The 17362-nt window shown below is 48.8% G+C and overlaps 2 protein-coding genes across 7 annotated transcripts; one reads left to right on the top strand and one right to left on the bottom strand.

Annotated features, from left to right (window-relative positions):
• Positions 1-1306: 1306 nt before the first annotated feature.
• On the bottom strand, positions 1307-4675 carry LOC100823375. 6 transcript variants are annotated; one of them, XM_010232843.3, is made up of 4 exons: positions 4190-4675; positions 2986-3296; positions 2299-2469; positions 1307-2195 (listed from the first exon to the last, which is right to left on the bottom strand). In XM_010232843.3, exons 2-4 carry the CDS (start codon positions 3277-3279, stop codon positions 1554-1556), a joined length of 1107 nt encoding a protein of 368 aa, XP_010231145.1. In that variant the 5' UTR covers positions 3280-3296; positions 4190-4675; the 3' UTR covers positions 1307-1553. The 6 variants fall into 6 exon arrangements, with proteins under 6 accessions (XP_010231145.1, XP_010231146.1, XP_010231148.1 ...); XM_010232844.3 differs by lacking the exon at positions 4190-4675 and adding an exon at positions 3903-4170; XM_010232846.3 differs by lacking the exon at positions 4190-4675 and adding an exon at positions 3908-4170.
• Positions 4676-12358: 7683 nt separating this feature from the next.
• LOC100823060 (hexokinase-5) lies at positions 12359-17355 on the top strand. The gene is made up of 9 exons (XM_003568024.4): positions 12359-12856; positions 13935-14085; positions 14174-14356; positions 14826-14900; positions 15077-15232; positions 15359-15457; positions 15539-15669; positions 16458-16539; positions 16628-17355. The coding sequence occupies exons 1-9, from the start codon at positions 12561-12563 to the stop codon at positions 16973-16975; spliced, it is 1521 nt and encodes a 506-aa protein (XP_003568072.2). The 5' UTR covers positions 12359-12560; the 3' UTR covers positions 16976-17355.
• The last annotated feature ends 7 nt before the right edge of the window (positions 17356-17362 follow it).

The raw sequence follows: 17362 nt of genomic DNA, 5'->3' as shown, positions 1-17362 counted from the left end.
GATCGGACCAAAGAGATTTTATGGAATTGTTTAGACACTTTCAGTCGCAATGTTAGAAGCAGAGGCAATGCAAGCTGCATTGTTTTTATAGCTTTTCCTATTGCTGCTATACGAACGACCAAATGGTTTGAAATGTCGAAGAAATGAAAAATCTACAATGAATGTACTCAAGAATTCTAGAAACGGGCTTCATGGATACTTGTCTCTCCGATCACTTCAATCAATAGTCAATTCTCAGCAATATAATCTTGCAGCTTGTTTGGCACCCATCCCTTGGGCCTAGAATTATGAATTTTCAAAAGGTAGTCACGAAATTGGCCACATGAATTCAATTTGAAATTTCATGATATCACACTATAACTAACTCGAATTATTCTTTAAAAGTCATCATTTATCTGAAATTGTCTCTCACTCAACAAATCCATGTTGTGGACAAACATGATTTTTAAACTCAGAATTTTAATTCAATCAAATGAAATCCTATCAAAAATTGGATTTTCATTTCATTTCTACCAAATGAAATTAACAGATGGACGTCAACCGAGTTGTTAAGAGTGAGTCTCAACAAAACCAAACAAAAACAAAGTTAGTACAATTCTGTGCTAAGTGCCCAACACTTTTCATGGGTCGGAGAGAGGGAATACTAATTTTCTTTTTACAATTTTCAAAAAAGACCAAATATACTACTGTATGTATTCCCCATGTTTTTTTTAGGAATGTATTCCCATGTTGGGCATTACTGACCCGTGCTGTACCACAGTCGGTCACATTAACTCTTGAACAAATTGTGGAGACGAAAAGGACGTGATCGTCCGCTCGTCCAAATGTGCACAGGCATTGAATATTTGCTTAACTTCTCTAACAGCGAAACAGCGCCCGTCACGTCCAACGTACAGCTACCCCTATATGAAACGAAACCATATGGAGCAGCAGTACGACTGCTGCATCAATTTTTCACGATCCTTGCCTGATACCACTTCACATCAAGGCACGGCACGTCAAACATTTAAGCCATCCATAAAGCATTGCAGTTGAGTTGAGAGCCTGTACTGGCAAACAACCACAAACCTTTGTCTTCACTGCGAAGGATCCTCCTCCTCCCGCTAGAAGGCCAGAACTCGTCCGTATGCACATTAATTCCCCTTCTTCTTCATTCTGATTTCCATGCTCTCTCCACTGCACTCCCCTTTGTTTTTTACACCAGTTTTAGAGGCAGACGTCGGGATCAGATTCTACTGCGGCCTCTTTTTCACGAACGGTTTCAGTGCCTGCATTGAATGGCGGCAGGGCCGGGAAGAAGCAACCGGAAGTGGGAATCCACGAACTCCGGCCTCGTTTTCCCCCAAATGGTTTGGCAGAAGCAGAACGGATTTTATTCCCATTCTCTGTTCTGTGCCATGCTTGAGCTACATACATTATCAGATGATGATAATGATAACGCTGTGCCGTGAACTAAGCATTTGTTAATCCTAGTACTAAGATATATACCGAGATGGTTAAAAAGCTTTTCCCCTAATCAGTAGCGGCCGGGACGACGAGTGGTAAACTGGTAATCACCAGAGCTGGTCGAGGTAGTAATCTCTGGTGACCTCGTCGCTGATCTCGGAATAGTCCTCCATGCGGCTGGCCTCGGAGCTCTTGAAGCTGAAGCTGTCCTGCGGCTGCGCCTTCCTCGACCCGGAGCGGGCCAGGCCGGGCGCCTTGGGCTCCACCGGCGCGGCGTGGGCAGACTGACGCGTCCGGGGCGCGCTCTGGCACCGGCTGCTGGTGCGCGCGACAGAGGAGGCCGTGTCCGCCATGTACCGCGGGCTGCTGCTGGACTCCCGGCCGCCCACGCACGAGGACCGGCCTTTCGCTGGCGAGACGCCGCCGCAGATGATGCCGGCCGGGGGCAGCGCTCCGAGGCGGGGCGTGTTCTGGGTCGTCTTGGGCTGCGGCCGCGGCGTCTCGAGCTCATGGAGCCGCGACGGCGTCGGCTTCTGGTAGAAGAAGCACGGGAGCGGCGAGGACAGCGGCGGCGCCGGGTCGGCGGCGGCGTGCCGGCTGGGGATCCGCGACGACCGGCACCGGAGCTGGCACGTGTCCATCTCCACGATCCTCGGGCTGCCGCTGCGCTCGAAGCCGGCGTCCATCCCGCCGCCTTCCGACAGCCTCCGCCGGTGCATCATCACCGGCAGCACCGACGTCTTCCGCTCCTGCATATATAATCAAAACAAAAAAGTGTCCAAACTTAATTCCATCTCAAACGCTAGCTGTTCATCTGACGAACACCCTCGTCACGGTCAAAGATTCTCTCACCTGTTCGATGGATTTCCGGGACGACGACTTCAGAACTTGGGACGAGGCCTGCAGCCTCATGAGCGCCTGCAGCCGGTGCAGCGTCTGTGCTGCTTGCTTCCTCACGAGGTAGCCGCGTACCAGAGCTTGTATCTTGACGAGCGATTTCAGAGCGCGGAGAGCTCTCCTAGCCTGCATTTCGGTTACAAATTTCAAATTTTTACAGTCCTATTGTTGGGAAAAACCAGAGCTTTTTTTTAATCAGTGACAGGAAAAACATAACTGCGATGACGACTGCATCGACTAGGCTTGTGTCACGACGTGCAGCTAGCTACTCGATTCAGAACTAAAGAAAAATATCCGTAGCAGAGGATTAAACAATGAGCAGTCGCTAACGACTCAACGGAAAGGAAAACGCAGCCAGCAACCATTGAATTGCAACAGTTGGTAAAGTGAAGTCAAATCTCCCGTCCAATGCAAAAGCAGAAGAATCTACCAATATCCGGTTTACCTATTCATCCCTGTCTAACTGGCTTAGAACTGTATCCACAGAAATACAAATAAAACGCCTAAAGTCACCTAAACTAAATAAAATCTCCAACTATACGCAGCATGTTCAGCAGAAATTCAGATTAATTAATTTTTCGTGGGTTTTCGAGAAAAAGCTGCAAGAAAAACCTGAAAATTCATAGTTGAGGCTCAACATACCAGGTATCCTCTGAAGGCCTTCTGAATCATGACGGCCGCCTCCACCTCGCGCTCCTGGCCGCAGTTGCACGGCCTGACCTGAGAAAGCTCGCCGGCCACGACGGCGGTCACCGAAGGCCTCCGGCTGCCGTCGGCCACGCTGTTCCTCGCCTTGGCGAAGCTCCACCTCTTCCTCTCTATCATCGGCGGCGCGCCCGCCGCGGCGCCATTGATGTGCTCCTTGTTCCGGCCCCTGTCTCCTTCCTTCTTGCCGCCGGTGAGCACCTTCTTGAGCCACCTCATCGCGCGGCCCATGGCGCCGTGGTCCTTATCTGCAAGAACAGCGACAGAATGATGCGTCAAGAAGTGCGGCGAGCGTCAAAAGGATTCAAGAAACAGGCTGGGGAACAACAAAGTTACAATTTACAAAAGGGCACCAACTGCAAAGAACAGAGGCACTACTAGTGCGTACAAACTCGTCGAGATCAACTCAGGAGTTCTGGGAAGTTGGAGCTATAGGGGCACCAAGAACAATTTGAAAAGGAGATTTTGAAGCGCCAGAAACAAAACCTTTTCCTTTCTGAAACGGCAAAGGTAAGAAACCTTTTACAGAGGCCTGCAGCGGAGAAACATGGGACTGAGAGCAGAGAAGAAAGGAAACCGACTGGGGGAGGAAGCCTCTCCCGACTAGCCCAAGCAGAAAAGAGCAAGAGGCGTAGCGCCAAGGCACTGCGGCCTGCGGGAGTTGGTAGGAGATCGCCTACGTGAAGCCCGGAAGAGGAAACCTTTTTTCCGGACGAGAGCTTTTCAGGCAAAACCCACACCACACCTCGCGAAATCCCGGAACCAACCAACCAACCGCCAGTAAAAAACACAGCAGAGAAACGGAGAAGAAATGCAGACGCAAGGCGCAAACGCGTGTTCTCATCTCAACTCACCTCACCTCAGCTCGCCAGTCACCACGCAGCAGCAGCACTGCACAGTGCACAAGCAGCTCGCAGGCTGGGAAAAAGGGAGTGAAAAGATTCCCCCGAGTTGCCCCCGCGCCCCACGACGCCGAGAGAGAGCCAAGACAACAAACAAAAAGCCAGGGATCGATCGGGACACACACATGCGGGGGCCAAAGCGAGAAGCGCGAGAAGAAGAACCGGAGTGAGAGAGAAAAAACGGACACAAAAGAAAGAAAAATACTTGCAATCATATCAAGATATCATTCTAGCCCAACCTCAAAAACCGAAGCAACAGCGAGCGAACTAGTGGGTTGTGGTGGCCACAGCCCGGCGCGGCTTGGCGCGGCTTTTGGAGCGCGCACAGGCAGGCAGCCAAGATCCGATCCTGCAAATGATTATATTTCCGGCGGGGTGTGGTGCTGCTGTGTGTAGCTGAGCCGCTGAACGAGGGAAGTATAGCTGCAGCAGCCGTATCGCCTAGTGCCTAGTGCCCACCTCCCCTGCCTGCGCTGGCACCGAGGACTAGCTCCGCTCCCTCTACCTGCTCGTAGTTTCCGGTTTCCACACGGCGCACCGATCTGAAAGGATTACTCCGGCCACCCGGGTGGGTGGTGTTGGTGCTCTTTCTCGCCCGCTGGGTACTTGCGCTGCTGCAGTGTGTACACAAGGCAGTGGGCACTGATCTCCTCCGGTCAAATGGAGTAAATATTTTGGGATGCTTCCCTTTTCATCGCATTGTTTCTTCATCGAGGCGACGCCAGCGGTCGGTGCGCTATGTACTACGGCGTTGTAGGCGTGTGGACCACCCTAGACCGGGCTGCGTAGATTAGATTAGGGGTGAGAAATAGAAGGGAGGTGTGTGTTTTTGTGTACTCCTAGCACCAAAGTGAACACTGAGCTACAGTAGGCCCAAAATGGAGTACATTAAGTATAACTTTTCTTGGAAGAGGCAACAATTCGAAAATACGAAATTCAAATACGAAGTGTGGAGCAAACAAGGACCGGCAACAACAAAAATGAGCGTCTATTTCTCGCTCGATTTAAAATAATTATTTCGTAGTCGACAATCATAACCATTCTGTTAAAATTTTCTTCTCATCATTTGTACCTGTATGAATTTTACACGAATCTAAAAAATTGTATCAAACGGTTTCTAACATCTACTTAAATATTTATTTCTCAACAGCCTTAGAAGTAACAAAACTGAAGGGAAAAGTGTACAAACCAGACAACAAAAACCATAGTTGTGGGAGTAAAATGTGCATCCTTTAAGTAATCGCACCATTGATGGACCAGGTTGTCCACGATAGTTGGTGGCTGAATAACGACCCCCTAGTTGACCCTAGTTGAGTTGTGAGACTATATGGTCTGAAGAGATTGGGAGTACCGAGATAGAAAAAAGTTAAATAATACAAAATTTATGTGGAAATCATGTTTCGTTTCAGAAAAAGCTATTTTTTGTAGGAGAGTTGGCGGTTGTAGGATGATCCGCTACTTGACCTAGGTGGAGTTGTGAAACTACATGGTTTAGGTAGTGTTTGGTTGCTAAAACATGGTGGAACGTAATGAAAATGTTCAATATTTGAGCACGATTTTCATGTTTGGTTCCTAAAATATATAAAAGTGGAACGGAACCATTTAGTTCCTAAAAAAAATCCCTCAATATGTCTAACAGTCCATTCTTAAAAAAATTAGGAATCCTATGGTTCCAAGTGGAACCAGTGGATTTAATTGTTTGGTTTCTATTGAATATAAAAAAACTATAACCATTTTATTCTATTTCTATAGAAATAGAACATTTCGCTCACTTTTTTCCGGGTACATTTCACTTTGCTCTGCAACCAACGCTATCAGGGATCAGCAAGATACGGACATAGACAAACAAAACACGATAAATGCTGAAATTCTGTTCCCGGCCGCTTCTACTCCAGTCAAAAATATTTTCGCTTTTTCTTTAACCGAGACTATACTTTCGTTAAAGTTTCTGTTTGTATCACTACTTTTTTTTCTTCTCGTTGATGTCTTTTTATTTTTTATGCTAGAAGAGGAGGAAGCACGACTATATACATGAAGACGAATTGCGTATACTATTCACATTCAACAATTGCGAACGCATGCAGAAGCTCGAGAGGGGTCGAGTGGAAACGCATCGCCACGTGCTCGCCATGCTGTCATATGGCGTGGTTCATGTTTTCGTCTCATCCGAAACAGTTGAACACATTTTATCCCGGTTTTACGCCGTAGGTAGAACAAGTTGGTAACCGAACAACTAATACGTACAAGCCGTACAAGAACACCGCTGTAGTATTGTCTCATTGCCGTCGCATATCGACACGGAGGAATGATATCTTGATGCAACAAAGGGACAAGATGCACTAAGCAAATCCTTAGGCGAAAGAAATAGGAAAACAGGCTTCTCTCACACTGTCACACACGCCGATCCAATCCACAAGAGTACGGCGGGGACCAAACTAAATTCGCCCGTCCATCGATCGTGTCTTAACCACCGCGATCACGTGCGAACCCCCTTCCAAGCAAGACAAAAACAACACATAACACGGCAGGGATGGATGCGTCGTGCGTTCCCCTGCGCCACGGACGCACTCGTAACGCAAGCCGCGTGCTGCCGTGAGTTTTAAAATCGGGGAGAAAGTACGGGCGGGCCCAAAAAAATTAACGCCACGCGCGCGGCCCGGCTCTCGAGACGGCCCAGTGGTGACGCCATGCCACCGTCGCCCCCGTTGAGGCGTCGTCGAGGTATAATAAAGTTTCCAGTTTCGCTGGAAACAGGGAGACGAGAGGGATCTCCGGTACTGTTGTCCGCTGGATCCCACTCCTCTCCGGCAGAGAGCCAGAGACTGAGAGATACGCGTGCGTACACGACGATAAACCACAGGAGCTGGGGACACGTACGTACGGAGAGCACTCGAGTTATTCCGAGATCTGTATATTCTACGGACAATTAGGGTTTGTTTGGTTGGCAGAATATCGTGGAATGAAATGTAATAGAACCGTTCCATTTTTTTCATGATTCCTGCGTTTGGTTTCTAAAATATGCAAAGCTAGAATGGAACAAGTGGTTTCTCAGAAAGGAATATACCTTCTATATGTGGAACCAACTGATAACACCAAAACGAAGGAATGTGTTGGTTCCTCTCGGAACCGGTGGGGCCCAACAGAAAACCAGACCCAAACTCTCCCGAAATCCCCTTTCCTCTCTATTCTCACCCTCGTCTCCTATCTATCTCCTCCGGCGGTCCTCCCCCTCGTCTCATGTCTCTCTCTCCCATGGCGGTTGGGAGATTGGGCTCCACCCCCACGAGATCCCCGCCAACTCGAGCAGATCCCGGCCGAGCTACGGTCAGAGGAGGTTGCTGCAGGCGGCAGAGGCTGGGGACAAGGGGTGCTGCAGGCAGAGGAGGCCGGCTACGTGGCTTTTGCAGGGAGAGGAGGCCGCTTGCGGCAGAGGAGGCCCGCGGCGAGGCTGGCTGCAGCAGAGAGGAGGCTGTAGGGAGAGGAGACTGACGGAGGGCAGCGGACAGAGGAGGCCGGCGGCGAGGTGCTGCTGCAGTGGAGCAAGGATGACGATGGGTGAAGGCCGACTCAAAGTCAAATTAAATTGATCTATGGATTTCTGTTATCTCCATGTTCATCATGGCCGGCTGTGCCATCTGATTTTGCTATCCACTCAAGGAATTCATTTTTCATAGTGTGTTGATGAAGAAAATACAAACAAAGTATTGCCGATTTTTTCCAGATGTCATGAATGAATTATTGCTCATACCATACTCACGGTGAGGTAATCTCACCATAAGGTGATTACATTCTTCTCATCTCATTCCATTACCCCCAACCAAACGCAAGATGAAACCGTTCCATTTCGTTTTATAACCATCCTAACCAAACAACATACTAGAACCACTCCATTTCGTTCCATTTTAATAGGAACGGAACGGTTACGTTCCATTCTAACTGATTCTGCAACCAAACACTGCCTTAGCGGTCGAACAAATCGGAACACGATATAGTGAGTTAGTGCACCAGCCAATTAAAAGGAAAAAATAAACTCAATTACTATGCCGCACGTACGAGTCGATCGCACGCACTCGGTGTGCATTGGGAGGAACTGTAAACTTTAAAAGCTACGAGATCGGCCTGCATGCATGCCCTCGCTAGCGCTGTCGGTGTGCCATAATGGCCGCTCCCAGGCAGCCAGACCAAACGGCATATCTCCGGCCGGTTCGATTGCGGGGTCAAGAGAGCTCTTCTGTGTGCCCCCCTGCAGCTCTGCGAGGAGGCATTTCTTCCGGCTCAGTTCTAGACCTGCTGCCCGGGGGCCGGGACGACGTTACTACGTACGTAGCCCATGCCGGAAACAGCACAGGGCCAGAAGTGCCGGGGGTCCCCAGGGCAGGCGTTTCGTCTGTGTGCAAAGAGGACAGGAGTCAATGCAATTAGGGCATGCATGATCTGCATCATGATTCATGCATGCATGCGCGCGTATCGCATGAACGAACGGACCTAGCTACTCCTACGTGGTAGTACGAACGTGGCGCGCTTGTAGCCGGGGGGCATTGAAGTGGGCTTTGCGAGCGGGTACACATAATTTTGGCATTCAAGCCGGCGAGGCGATACGCATTTGCTGCTCGGCCTGGAGTTAAGTGGTGGTAGTACGAGTGAGCAGGGGTTTGCGGCGTGCACGACGGACGGTGGTGCAGGCTGAGAGCTTAATTGCGACCCGCCCGAAGTATGTTTGTGAAACAAAAGGATGGACCAGTTTAGCTGTTTAGCAGTTAGTGCTTGGGGCACACTGATGTGCGCTTTGCTGGGCTCGTGTTACGTAGGTGTGTGCCCGTAGGCCTGGCCGTAGCTGGACCTGCCTCTACGTGCGGCTGGCTATCTGGACTTCAGGATGCCAATGGGTAACCATTACCCATTCCCATATCCATACCCATGCAACTGGGTCGGGTATGGGTAGAAGAGTTTTTTGTCCGTAGGAAATGGGTCAGATATGGGCAATTGTCCACTGAGGTAACACGTAAACGGGGAATACCCGAACTCAAGCCACGAAACGAATGAGAAGGTCAAATCCCCACTCGTTCGAGGGCAAGTGGGAGGCGGTCGGAGGCTCCGTGGCCGCAGGAGGGGGGGGCGGGGGCGGGGGGGGGGGGGGGGGGTTGGCGGGGCATCGCGGGCGGCCGCGGGCGAGCGGCGCCGAGCGGCGCCGCCGACGGGCGCGCAGGAGGCGGCACGGCAGGCGGGAGGCTGCGGGACGGCGGCGACCGCCGACGGGCGCGCGGGAGGTGGCGCGGCAGGCGGGAGGCTGCGGGACGGCGGCGGGAGGCGGCGGGGCAGCAGAGATTGCGGACGGTTGCGCCGGAGGCTGCAGGACAACGTCGACCAGCCGACGGCGTGCCTCGGCGAGGGGTAAGGTGGTGCTCGCCATGCATCTGCTTCTCCTGCCCTCGACCTAAGGTCCTGTTTGTTTGAGCTGGAGCTCTCCGGCTGCAGATTCTATAATCAGCTGTGGCTGCAGCTGGAAAATTAGACCTGTCTGATGCATGTTTGTTTGGGCGGCCGGTCCGGTTGCAGCTGCAACTGAAATGTGTTGAAATGACCTGAATGACTTTATAGTTTTGTAGATTTAGTATTAGTGCTAACTGTACTGTTTTACGTGTAAATTAGTCAGGGTTTTTTCTGCAGATGATAACTTTTTACTCCATCAAACAATATGTACACATTATAATATATTTTTAAACACATTATAGCATAGTATACTAATAATATATTGTCTACGCATCGTTTGATTGCAAAATATTACAATCGATCACAAGCTAACATCACCATTTCCCCACGGTACAGAGAACAAATAAGAACAGGGAAGAAAAGACAGAGAACAGAGAAGGAGAGGCACAACAGGGGCTGGTCTCCTGGGCAGGAGCCCATCTCAGCGGTCGTGGCAACACTTACGGTGTGGAGGCACGCGCTAGCTCCCTGGAGAGGGGCGGTTCAAAACGAACTCAGAGGAGGGGGGCGGGACCATGGGGCGGCTCCGCGCCGTCGGACAGAGGGAGCGGCGGCGGGACCTCCGGGGCCACCATTGAGGTGGGCAAGTATGGGGGAGCAGGGGCCGTGGTGGCCTGAGATCGAGCAGCGGAAGCGGCACAGTAGGTCGGGGGAGCTTCAGGCCGATCTCCGGCCATCACCGCGTCGAGCTAGAGCAGGAGCGGGCGAGGTCTATGGCAGAGGGTGGGGGTGGCGCCGAGGCGTCTACGGCCATAGGACGAGGCGGCGTTGATAGCAGAGGAGAGGAGAGGAGAGGACCTCGGGGCGGCTCCGTTCCACAGGACAGCGGAGGGCGTCGGTGCCGGCGATGGGAGATCGAGATGCAGCGGCGGTGTGGGGTACTTTTCCGCTCGGGGTGGGGAAAGGGAAGAGCCCGTCGGCAGGGTGAGTGGGGAAGAAAAACACGAAACGTTTTGTGGCATTTTTGCCGTTGTATGGGAGTTGGTGGAGGGTATTCATGTAAAAGTGAAGTTTAGAAGCTGCAGCTGCTGCACGAAGCACCCCAATCACAGATTATCGCCCGTAGTGCGTTTTGATGGAGTGCTCCATGCCAGCGGCTGCTACAAGTCGGCCCGAAAATTAGTGTTTGTTTGGGTTCCAGCTTCCACAGCCCAGAAGCTGTTGGAACAGTTGCTAGGAGCCCAAACAAACGGAACCTAAACCTGTTCTGAAATTCAGATTGCCCAGATGTCCAACAGGTAATGGACAAAATGAGTAATTACGAGAATGGTAATTACGGGTAATTTTTACTTTGGGTACGAGGAGGGCAACACGTGGGTATACCCGTACCCTCCCAACGGCATGCTGATCTGGACTCCTCCTACCAGTGTTATTTGGTTTCGCTAAAAAAAACATTTATTTTAGTGTTGTTTGATTTCCATGATACGGTATACACTATCTATGATAGATGGGAATGTGGCCCATCTGTTAATGTTCTGGCGCTGCTGGCGTCTGGCGGGCCATCTGAGATGGCTCGCGCGTTGCTACAACTTTGTGTACGCGCTGGGCCAGATTCGTCGGAACGGAACGTGGAACTGGGTGAGTTGGACCTCCAACCAGGCCTTCTGCTGAAGTATTTGAGCTGGCCCAAGTCCAAGCGGAATTTGCAGGCCCGTCAAGTAACCCTAAATATACTTCTCGGCCCTGACAATGGATAAACCGGCCTGTACCTTCTCTCTCTAAAAGCGGCCTTTACATATGATGATTCGTGGCACTGGGCTGGGTAACTGAGTAGCGGGCATAAAAAAAAGGGACTCGACACAGTACGTCGTGGGCTTCGTCAGCCCGTCCTTTCCTCGGCCCTCTTTCTTTGTCTTCTCCCCGCGCTGAGCACGACAAAGAACGAAACGAGGAACAAAACGAAATCATAGGTGTCGGCGGCGAACACTTGCCTCTGCCGGTCTTCTGAACCTCGGTGGCGAGCAGCCCATCATCGCTGTCAACTTGTGCACCGAACCATCGGAAAGGAAACGTCTAATTGGGAAGACCATTTCCGGGAGGCAATCATTCGTGTACCTTTCCGTTAGGCGCTGGCTGAGAGGACCTTTCAGAGATTATGGCGGGGGATCGGCGCTCTCCCAACCGGATCACAAACGTGTTCTCTTTCTTCTTTCCTGTATGATTGGACACGCAATCGCGCAGTAGGCACAACTAAGCGCACAAGATTTTGATACGATCTGATCTCTCGCGTTATATTCTAAGACCACGCGCCCGGCCCTGCCAACAAGCGATCTATTGGGTTTTTCTTTTTCTTTCCAATGGATTGATTTTATAAGGCAAAGGTGTCGGCGGCGATGGCCGATGGCCGATGGCCGCTGCTATCGCCCGGCCTCGAGCTAACTAGGAGTACTCAGCGGACGGTTGACCATATGGCCCTATCCTGCACGAATCTCCAGCAAGACAAGAAAAGAAAACAGCTTCCTCTCTCCGCCTCGTGGCAGTCGTGGCTCATCCTCACCTAAAGAAATTTCCCGGTGGGCCCACTGTACATGTGACTCGGCACTCATAATCCAAACATCACGCATCTGACTTTTCGAACAAGTTGTTCTACCCTTCTAACCAGAGGCAATGAAATGAGGACCCTTGGTAGTAAGTCAACGGCCAAGTTTAAAGATCCGGGTGGTAAATAGATTTTTTGGGTAATTCCAACCTCTCCTTCGCCAAATCCATCTGGTAATTATTGCGCTATCTGGAAATCCGTTTGGGTAATTTTTACACTCAGCCGCTAATCCAAAACTATCAATAAATAGAGGAAAAGAATCTCCCAGATCCAGTTCCCCATCATTCTGCCATCCTGGCCGTCCACTTGGACCGTAAACAAATCGGAGCCGTGTAATATTTATAGGTGGATCCATAAATGCCGCAAACTGGGAAAGAGGGGAACCCGAAGTTACCGGTTAAAACGCCCTCCCGAAAGCCAGTGGCTCCCGTCTTCCTTCTCCCCTACGCGGCCGGGGAACGATTCCCTTCTCTCACTGGGTGGTATAGCCTCGGATCCAGAGCGGAATTCGTGTGGGGTTCGGGAGATCGTCGCTGTTGGGGGTGTCAGGGGCGAGAGGGATCTAGCGAGAGGCGGCGATCATGGGGAAGGCGGCGGCGGTGGGTACGGCGGTTGTGGTGTGCGCCGCGGTGGGCACGGCCGTTGTGCTGGCGCGGCGCCGGCGGCGGAAGGATGCGGAGCTGGTGGGGGCGGAGGTGGACAGGAAGAGGAAGGTGGCGGCGGTGATCGAGGAGGTGGAGCGCACGCTGGCCACGCCCACGGCGCTGCTGCGGGGCATCTCGGACGCCCTGGTGTCGGAGATGGAGCGCGGCCTGCGCGGGGACATCCACTCCCAGCTCAAGATGCTCATCACCTACGTCGACAACCTCCCAACCGGGTAAAGGATCCCATTCCCGATCTGATCTGGCCTGACCTCGTTTTCCTTTTTATTGGGTTGACTTATGAGCTCTGTGATCCGAAAGATGTCGTCTGTTGGGTGGAAAAGGTATCATGTGGATGTGAATTGGACGGAGCTGCTTTCCTCCTTAGCAACAGCTGGCCTTCCGGTGAATTGGTCGGAAATGTCCGGATCTTATTGTGACTTCTTGTGGGAAGATCGTGCCTTGTGGTGATTCTGAGCGTAATTGGGAAATAAGCCCCATTTATTACATCTGGTTTTGGTTCTAGATGAATCGTTGGCAGTGATATGATCCTCTTATGGCTTGTGAACCGACCAATTCTCCCCTGCCACCGGCCCTGCTTGCGATCCATGGTAGTTCCAATTCTGACATTCTAGGATTTTTGGATCAATGAGCATTACATTGGACTACCGGTCATGAAGTGATGGGAGATTTCATTGAGTTAGTCGTGCTGTTTGTTTTGCATTTGTGGGTGTACATTTGTCATATCCAATAGTTACGCTCTCGGAAGCACGGATACTTCACAAATTGCGCGCGTATCGGGGGTCAGATACCTCCGGATCCCCCAAAATACGTATCGGATGATTTTTCCTTTTTTTTAAAAGAAAATTAATTCGGATACTTAAGGGATACCTCCACGACATGATAGGATATAGAAATACCCTGGTCTCCTGCTGCTACGCTGTCGGATGCGGCAGCGGTGCTGGAGGAGCACATGGAGTCCAACTGGTGAATGCTAATCGTGTGTTTACTGAGTTGTGTTTTGTTTTGTCATGGGAGCTAGGTGGAGAAGAGAGAGGGGTTTCGTGTATAAAATCACTAATTTTTATATATTATTAATTTTTATTATATATATACAAACGTATCCCTGTATCAGGGTTTTTGAGAAATTGCCGTATCGCAGTGTCCATATCCGTATCACCGTATCCGTGCAACCTAGGTTACGCTGATGGAATGTATAGCCGGTTTACGGCAGTGATATTTCTCTCATATTTACTTTCATATATGCTCAATTCTGCATTTCATTATTTAATCATCTGGGTGATATTTCTGTAGAGATGAACATGGGTTGTTTTATGCACTGGATCTTGGAGGAACCAATTTCCGTGTTCTGCGAGTCCAACTTGGAGGAAGGGAGAAGCGTGTTGTCAAGCAACAGTATGAGGAAGTCTCTATTCCGCCACACCTAATGGTGGGAACTTCCATGGTGAGTGCCTGCTTTTCAATTTCCAAGTTTCCTTGTGTTGCACATTTACATGCATTCTTGCCTTATGTATCTTGAACTATTGATGCAGGAACTATTTGATTTCATTGCTGCTGCATTGTCCTCTTTTGTGGATACTGAAGGTGCCGATTTCCACCTCCCAGAGGGGAGGCAGAGGGAGCTGGGTTTCACTTTTTCCTTCCCGGTGAACCAAACATCAATATCATCAGGGACACTCATCAAGTGGACAAAGGGCTTTTCCATCAGTGGCACGGTAAAGTTCAAAACACTCTGAAGCACATGTTGAACAGGATTTCCCTCGGCAAGTTTCTTTAAACACATGGATTCCCTTGTTAAGTTTTCGGGGTAAAGCTTTATTTGATATAACAATTGCTCCTTTTCACGAAGGACCAGTGTTCAGTGACACAATTCATCGCTCTATTAGAATATTTAAGCAGATCTTTTAATGTTTTAGTTTCGTAGTTGTGTGGCTATTAAATGTGATTTCGTTTTTATTCGTTTGGCTATCTGATACTTTCATTTTTCAAACGGTACATTATGTTCAAACTCATTTATTTATCTCAATGATGAAATGTCAAGCTTTGTTAGGATAGAAAGCATATCCTTGAGATGCAGTAAGAATGATATGTTTTTCTCAGTTCGTGTTATCCGAGTCAATTCTGAACCTATAATGACTGCAATTACTCTGATTTTGATGTGTTATTTGATTACTCCTTAATCAGGTTGGTGCGGATGTTGTCTCTGAGTTGAGCAAGGCCATGGAGAGGCAGGGGCTGGATATGAAAGTTTCAGCATTGGTTAGTTAATATGCCATTTCTATGATTGACTGTCGTTTATAGTATATCTAATTTCTGTGTATGCTGATGGTGCTTCTGTTTTTGTAATGTTTTCTCTATTGATTGGATGAACATCATGCAAAATATTTTATTTTTGGCATTCTTTACTATGCAGGCTGAGCGTTGATGTTTTGTAGGTTAATGACACTGTCGGCACATTGGCTGGTGGGAGATATATGGATAGTGACGTAGTTGCTGCCATAATATTGGGCACTGGAACAAATGCAGCATATGTTGAGCATGCTAATGCAATTCCTAAATGGACTGGATTACTCCCTAGATCTGGAAATATGGTTAGTGTTTAAAATTCTTTTTTATGTTAAAAGTTCTATGAAACATTGTGGCGTCATATCTTTACTAGTGTACGGTATTCACCTCTCTTAAAAATTATTTAACCAGAGTTATTTGATATTCTGCAGGTAATCAACACGGAATGGGGAAGCTTTAAATCGGACAAACTTCCACTTTCAGAATACGATAAAGCCATGGATTTTGAAAGTTTGAATCCTGGAGAGCAGGTGTTTATCTTGGTGACATTTCCAGTTATATTTCTGTTTTTGCGCTTAACTGCACTAATATAAGAAACATCTGTATGACAGATATATGAAAAGATGATTTCTGGCATGTATCTTGGAGAGATTGTGCGAAGAATCTTACTGAAACTGGCTCATGATGCTTCGTTGTTTGGGGATGTTGTTCCACCTAAGCTGGAACAGCCGTTTGTTCTGAGGTATACTTTCTTGACCCATCGGTAATCGAGTTTAAGACTTGCTTCTTGATATGGCAAAAGCTGCTCTACTCTTTTGTTAGCTAAACATCGAGCAAGTATTTTGATAAAGTTCCTTGGTTATTTTGTGTTTTTTTTCCACGCTAATATTGAGGGGGTGATAATAAGAAAGCAGTGTCTCTACTGAACTTATCATGTTACGTTAGTTGACCAATCCGTGCAAGGCCAAAAGTCCACAAGAATAGGGCAGTTGCGTGCCTTGTTAAGTTATCATGTACTTCTGTTGACTAGTCCATGTGAGGTGACAAATATTCAAAACTAAGTGTCCATTCGTCCTGGTTGTGATTTCGTACTTTTCTTCTGGTCAATTCTCTGCTTTGTCACAATTGTGTGCAGTTCAATGTTTGGTGGTATCTTTTTCCTCTGGCCTGTTATCATAATTAGCTGCATGGTGTATGCAATTGTGTGGCTGCACAGCTTAATTAATTGAAGATCGAAAGAGAACTTAAGCTTGTTTTCTTTTGTTAAATGGCTTATAAAATCTGAGTGGTGTTCTAGTGAGTAATTTTCATCTGCTCCTTAGAATTAATAGAGTATTTATTTGGGGCCACATATATAAGGTGACGTCATATTCTTGATAGATAGATGTATCGAGTTGCCTGGCGTTCTTGACGCCTAACAGAGATTCCATGCCATTAGTTGCACAAATCCGTCATACTTCTTGACAAATGTTTTGTACTCCTCTATTCTTATTCTGTGTAAATCCAACTTCTGCATCTTATGTATTGCAGGACCCCAGACATGTCTGCCATGCACCATGATGCGTCACATGACCTTAAAGTTCTGGGAACTAAGCTAAAAGATATCGTGGGGGTATGACTGTTTGAACCAAAGTGGATACCTAAACTGTTCATGATCTTTTTAGTTGATTACTTGTATAATACCTTGATCTCATGTTCAGGTTGCAGATACTTCCCTGGAAGTAAGATACATCACCCGTCACATCTGTGACATCGTTGCAGAGCGTGGTGCACGCTTGGCTGCTGCTGGTATATATGGCATCCTGAAGAAGCTAGGCCGAGACAAAGTGCCAAGTGATGGAAGCCCAATGCCAAGGACAGTCATTGCCTTGGATGGTGGGCTCTATGAACACTACAAAAAGTTCAGCAGTTGCTTAGAAGCAACTCTCGCCGACCTCCTTGGGGAGGAAGCTTCTTCATCGATGGTTGCTAAGCTGGCCAACGATGGTTCTGGCATTGGAGCCGCTCTCCTTGCTGCCTCGCACTCTCAGTATGCAGAGGTCGACTAGTCTTGACAACGAGCCCTTTGGATTGAACTCTGAGTGTAGCCTCTCTCTCTTTTTTTTCCCTTCCAGTCTTCCTAATATTCTGGGCTCCCATGGTGGAATTTTACCTTCTCCGGCTATTCTGCAGACACACTACTCCGGTGCCTCTGCAGCAGGAAAATAGCTAGTATAGCGCCAATGAGTTTGGAGGTTATCTAATGGCATAAACGTCTCAGTGGCAGGAACATGGAAATGGAGGTTTGAACAATGCCATTCCTGATCTGCCAATTCTTTTTCCCCTTGTATGGTGTTGGAAACCAAACATTTTTTCTACCCTTCTGTATTTTCTCTTCCCAATAAAGATGGGGACATCATCCAATTTAACTATCTGTTGTCTTTCTTGATTTCTCC

This window comes from Brachypodium distachyon, chromosome 2 (assembly GCF_000005505.3).
Source record: "Brachypodium distachyon strain Bd21 chromosome 2, Brachypodium_distachyon_v3.0, whole genome shotgun sequence".
NCBI lineage: Eukaryota > Viridiplantae > Streptophyta > Magnoliopsida > Poales > Poaceae > Brachypodium > Brachypodium distachyon.
The sequence above is the reverse complement of the archived record's forward strand: the minus strand, read 5'-3'. Positions and strand labels throughout refer to the sequence as shown.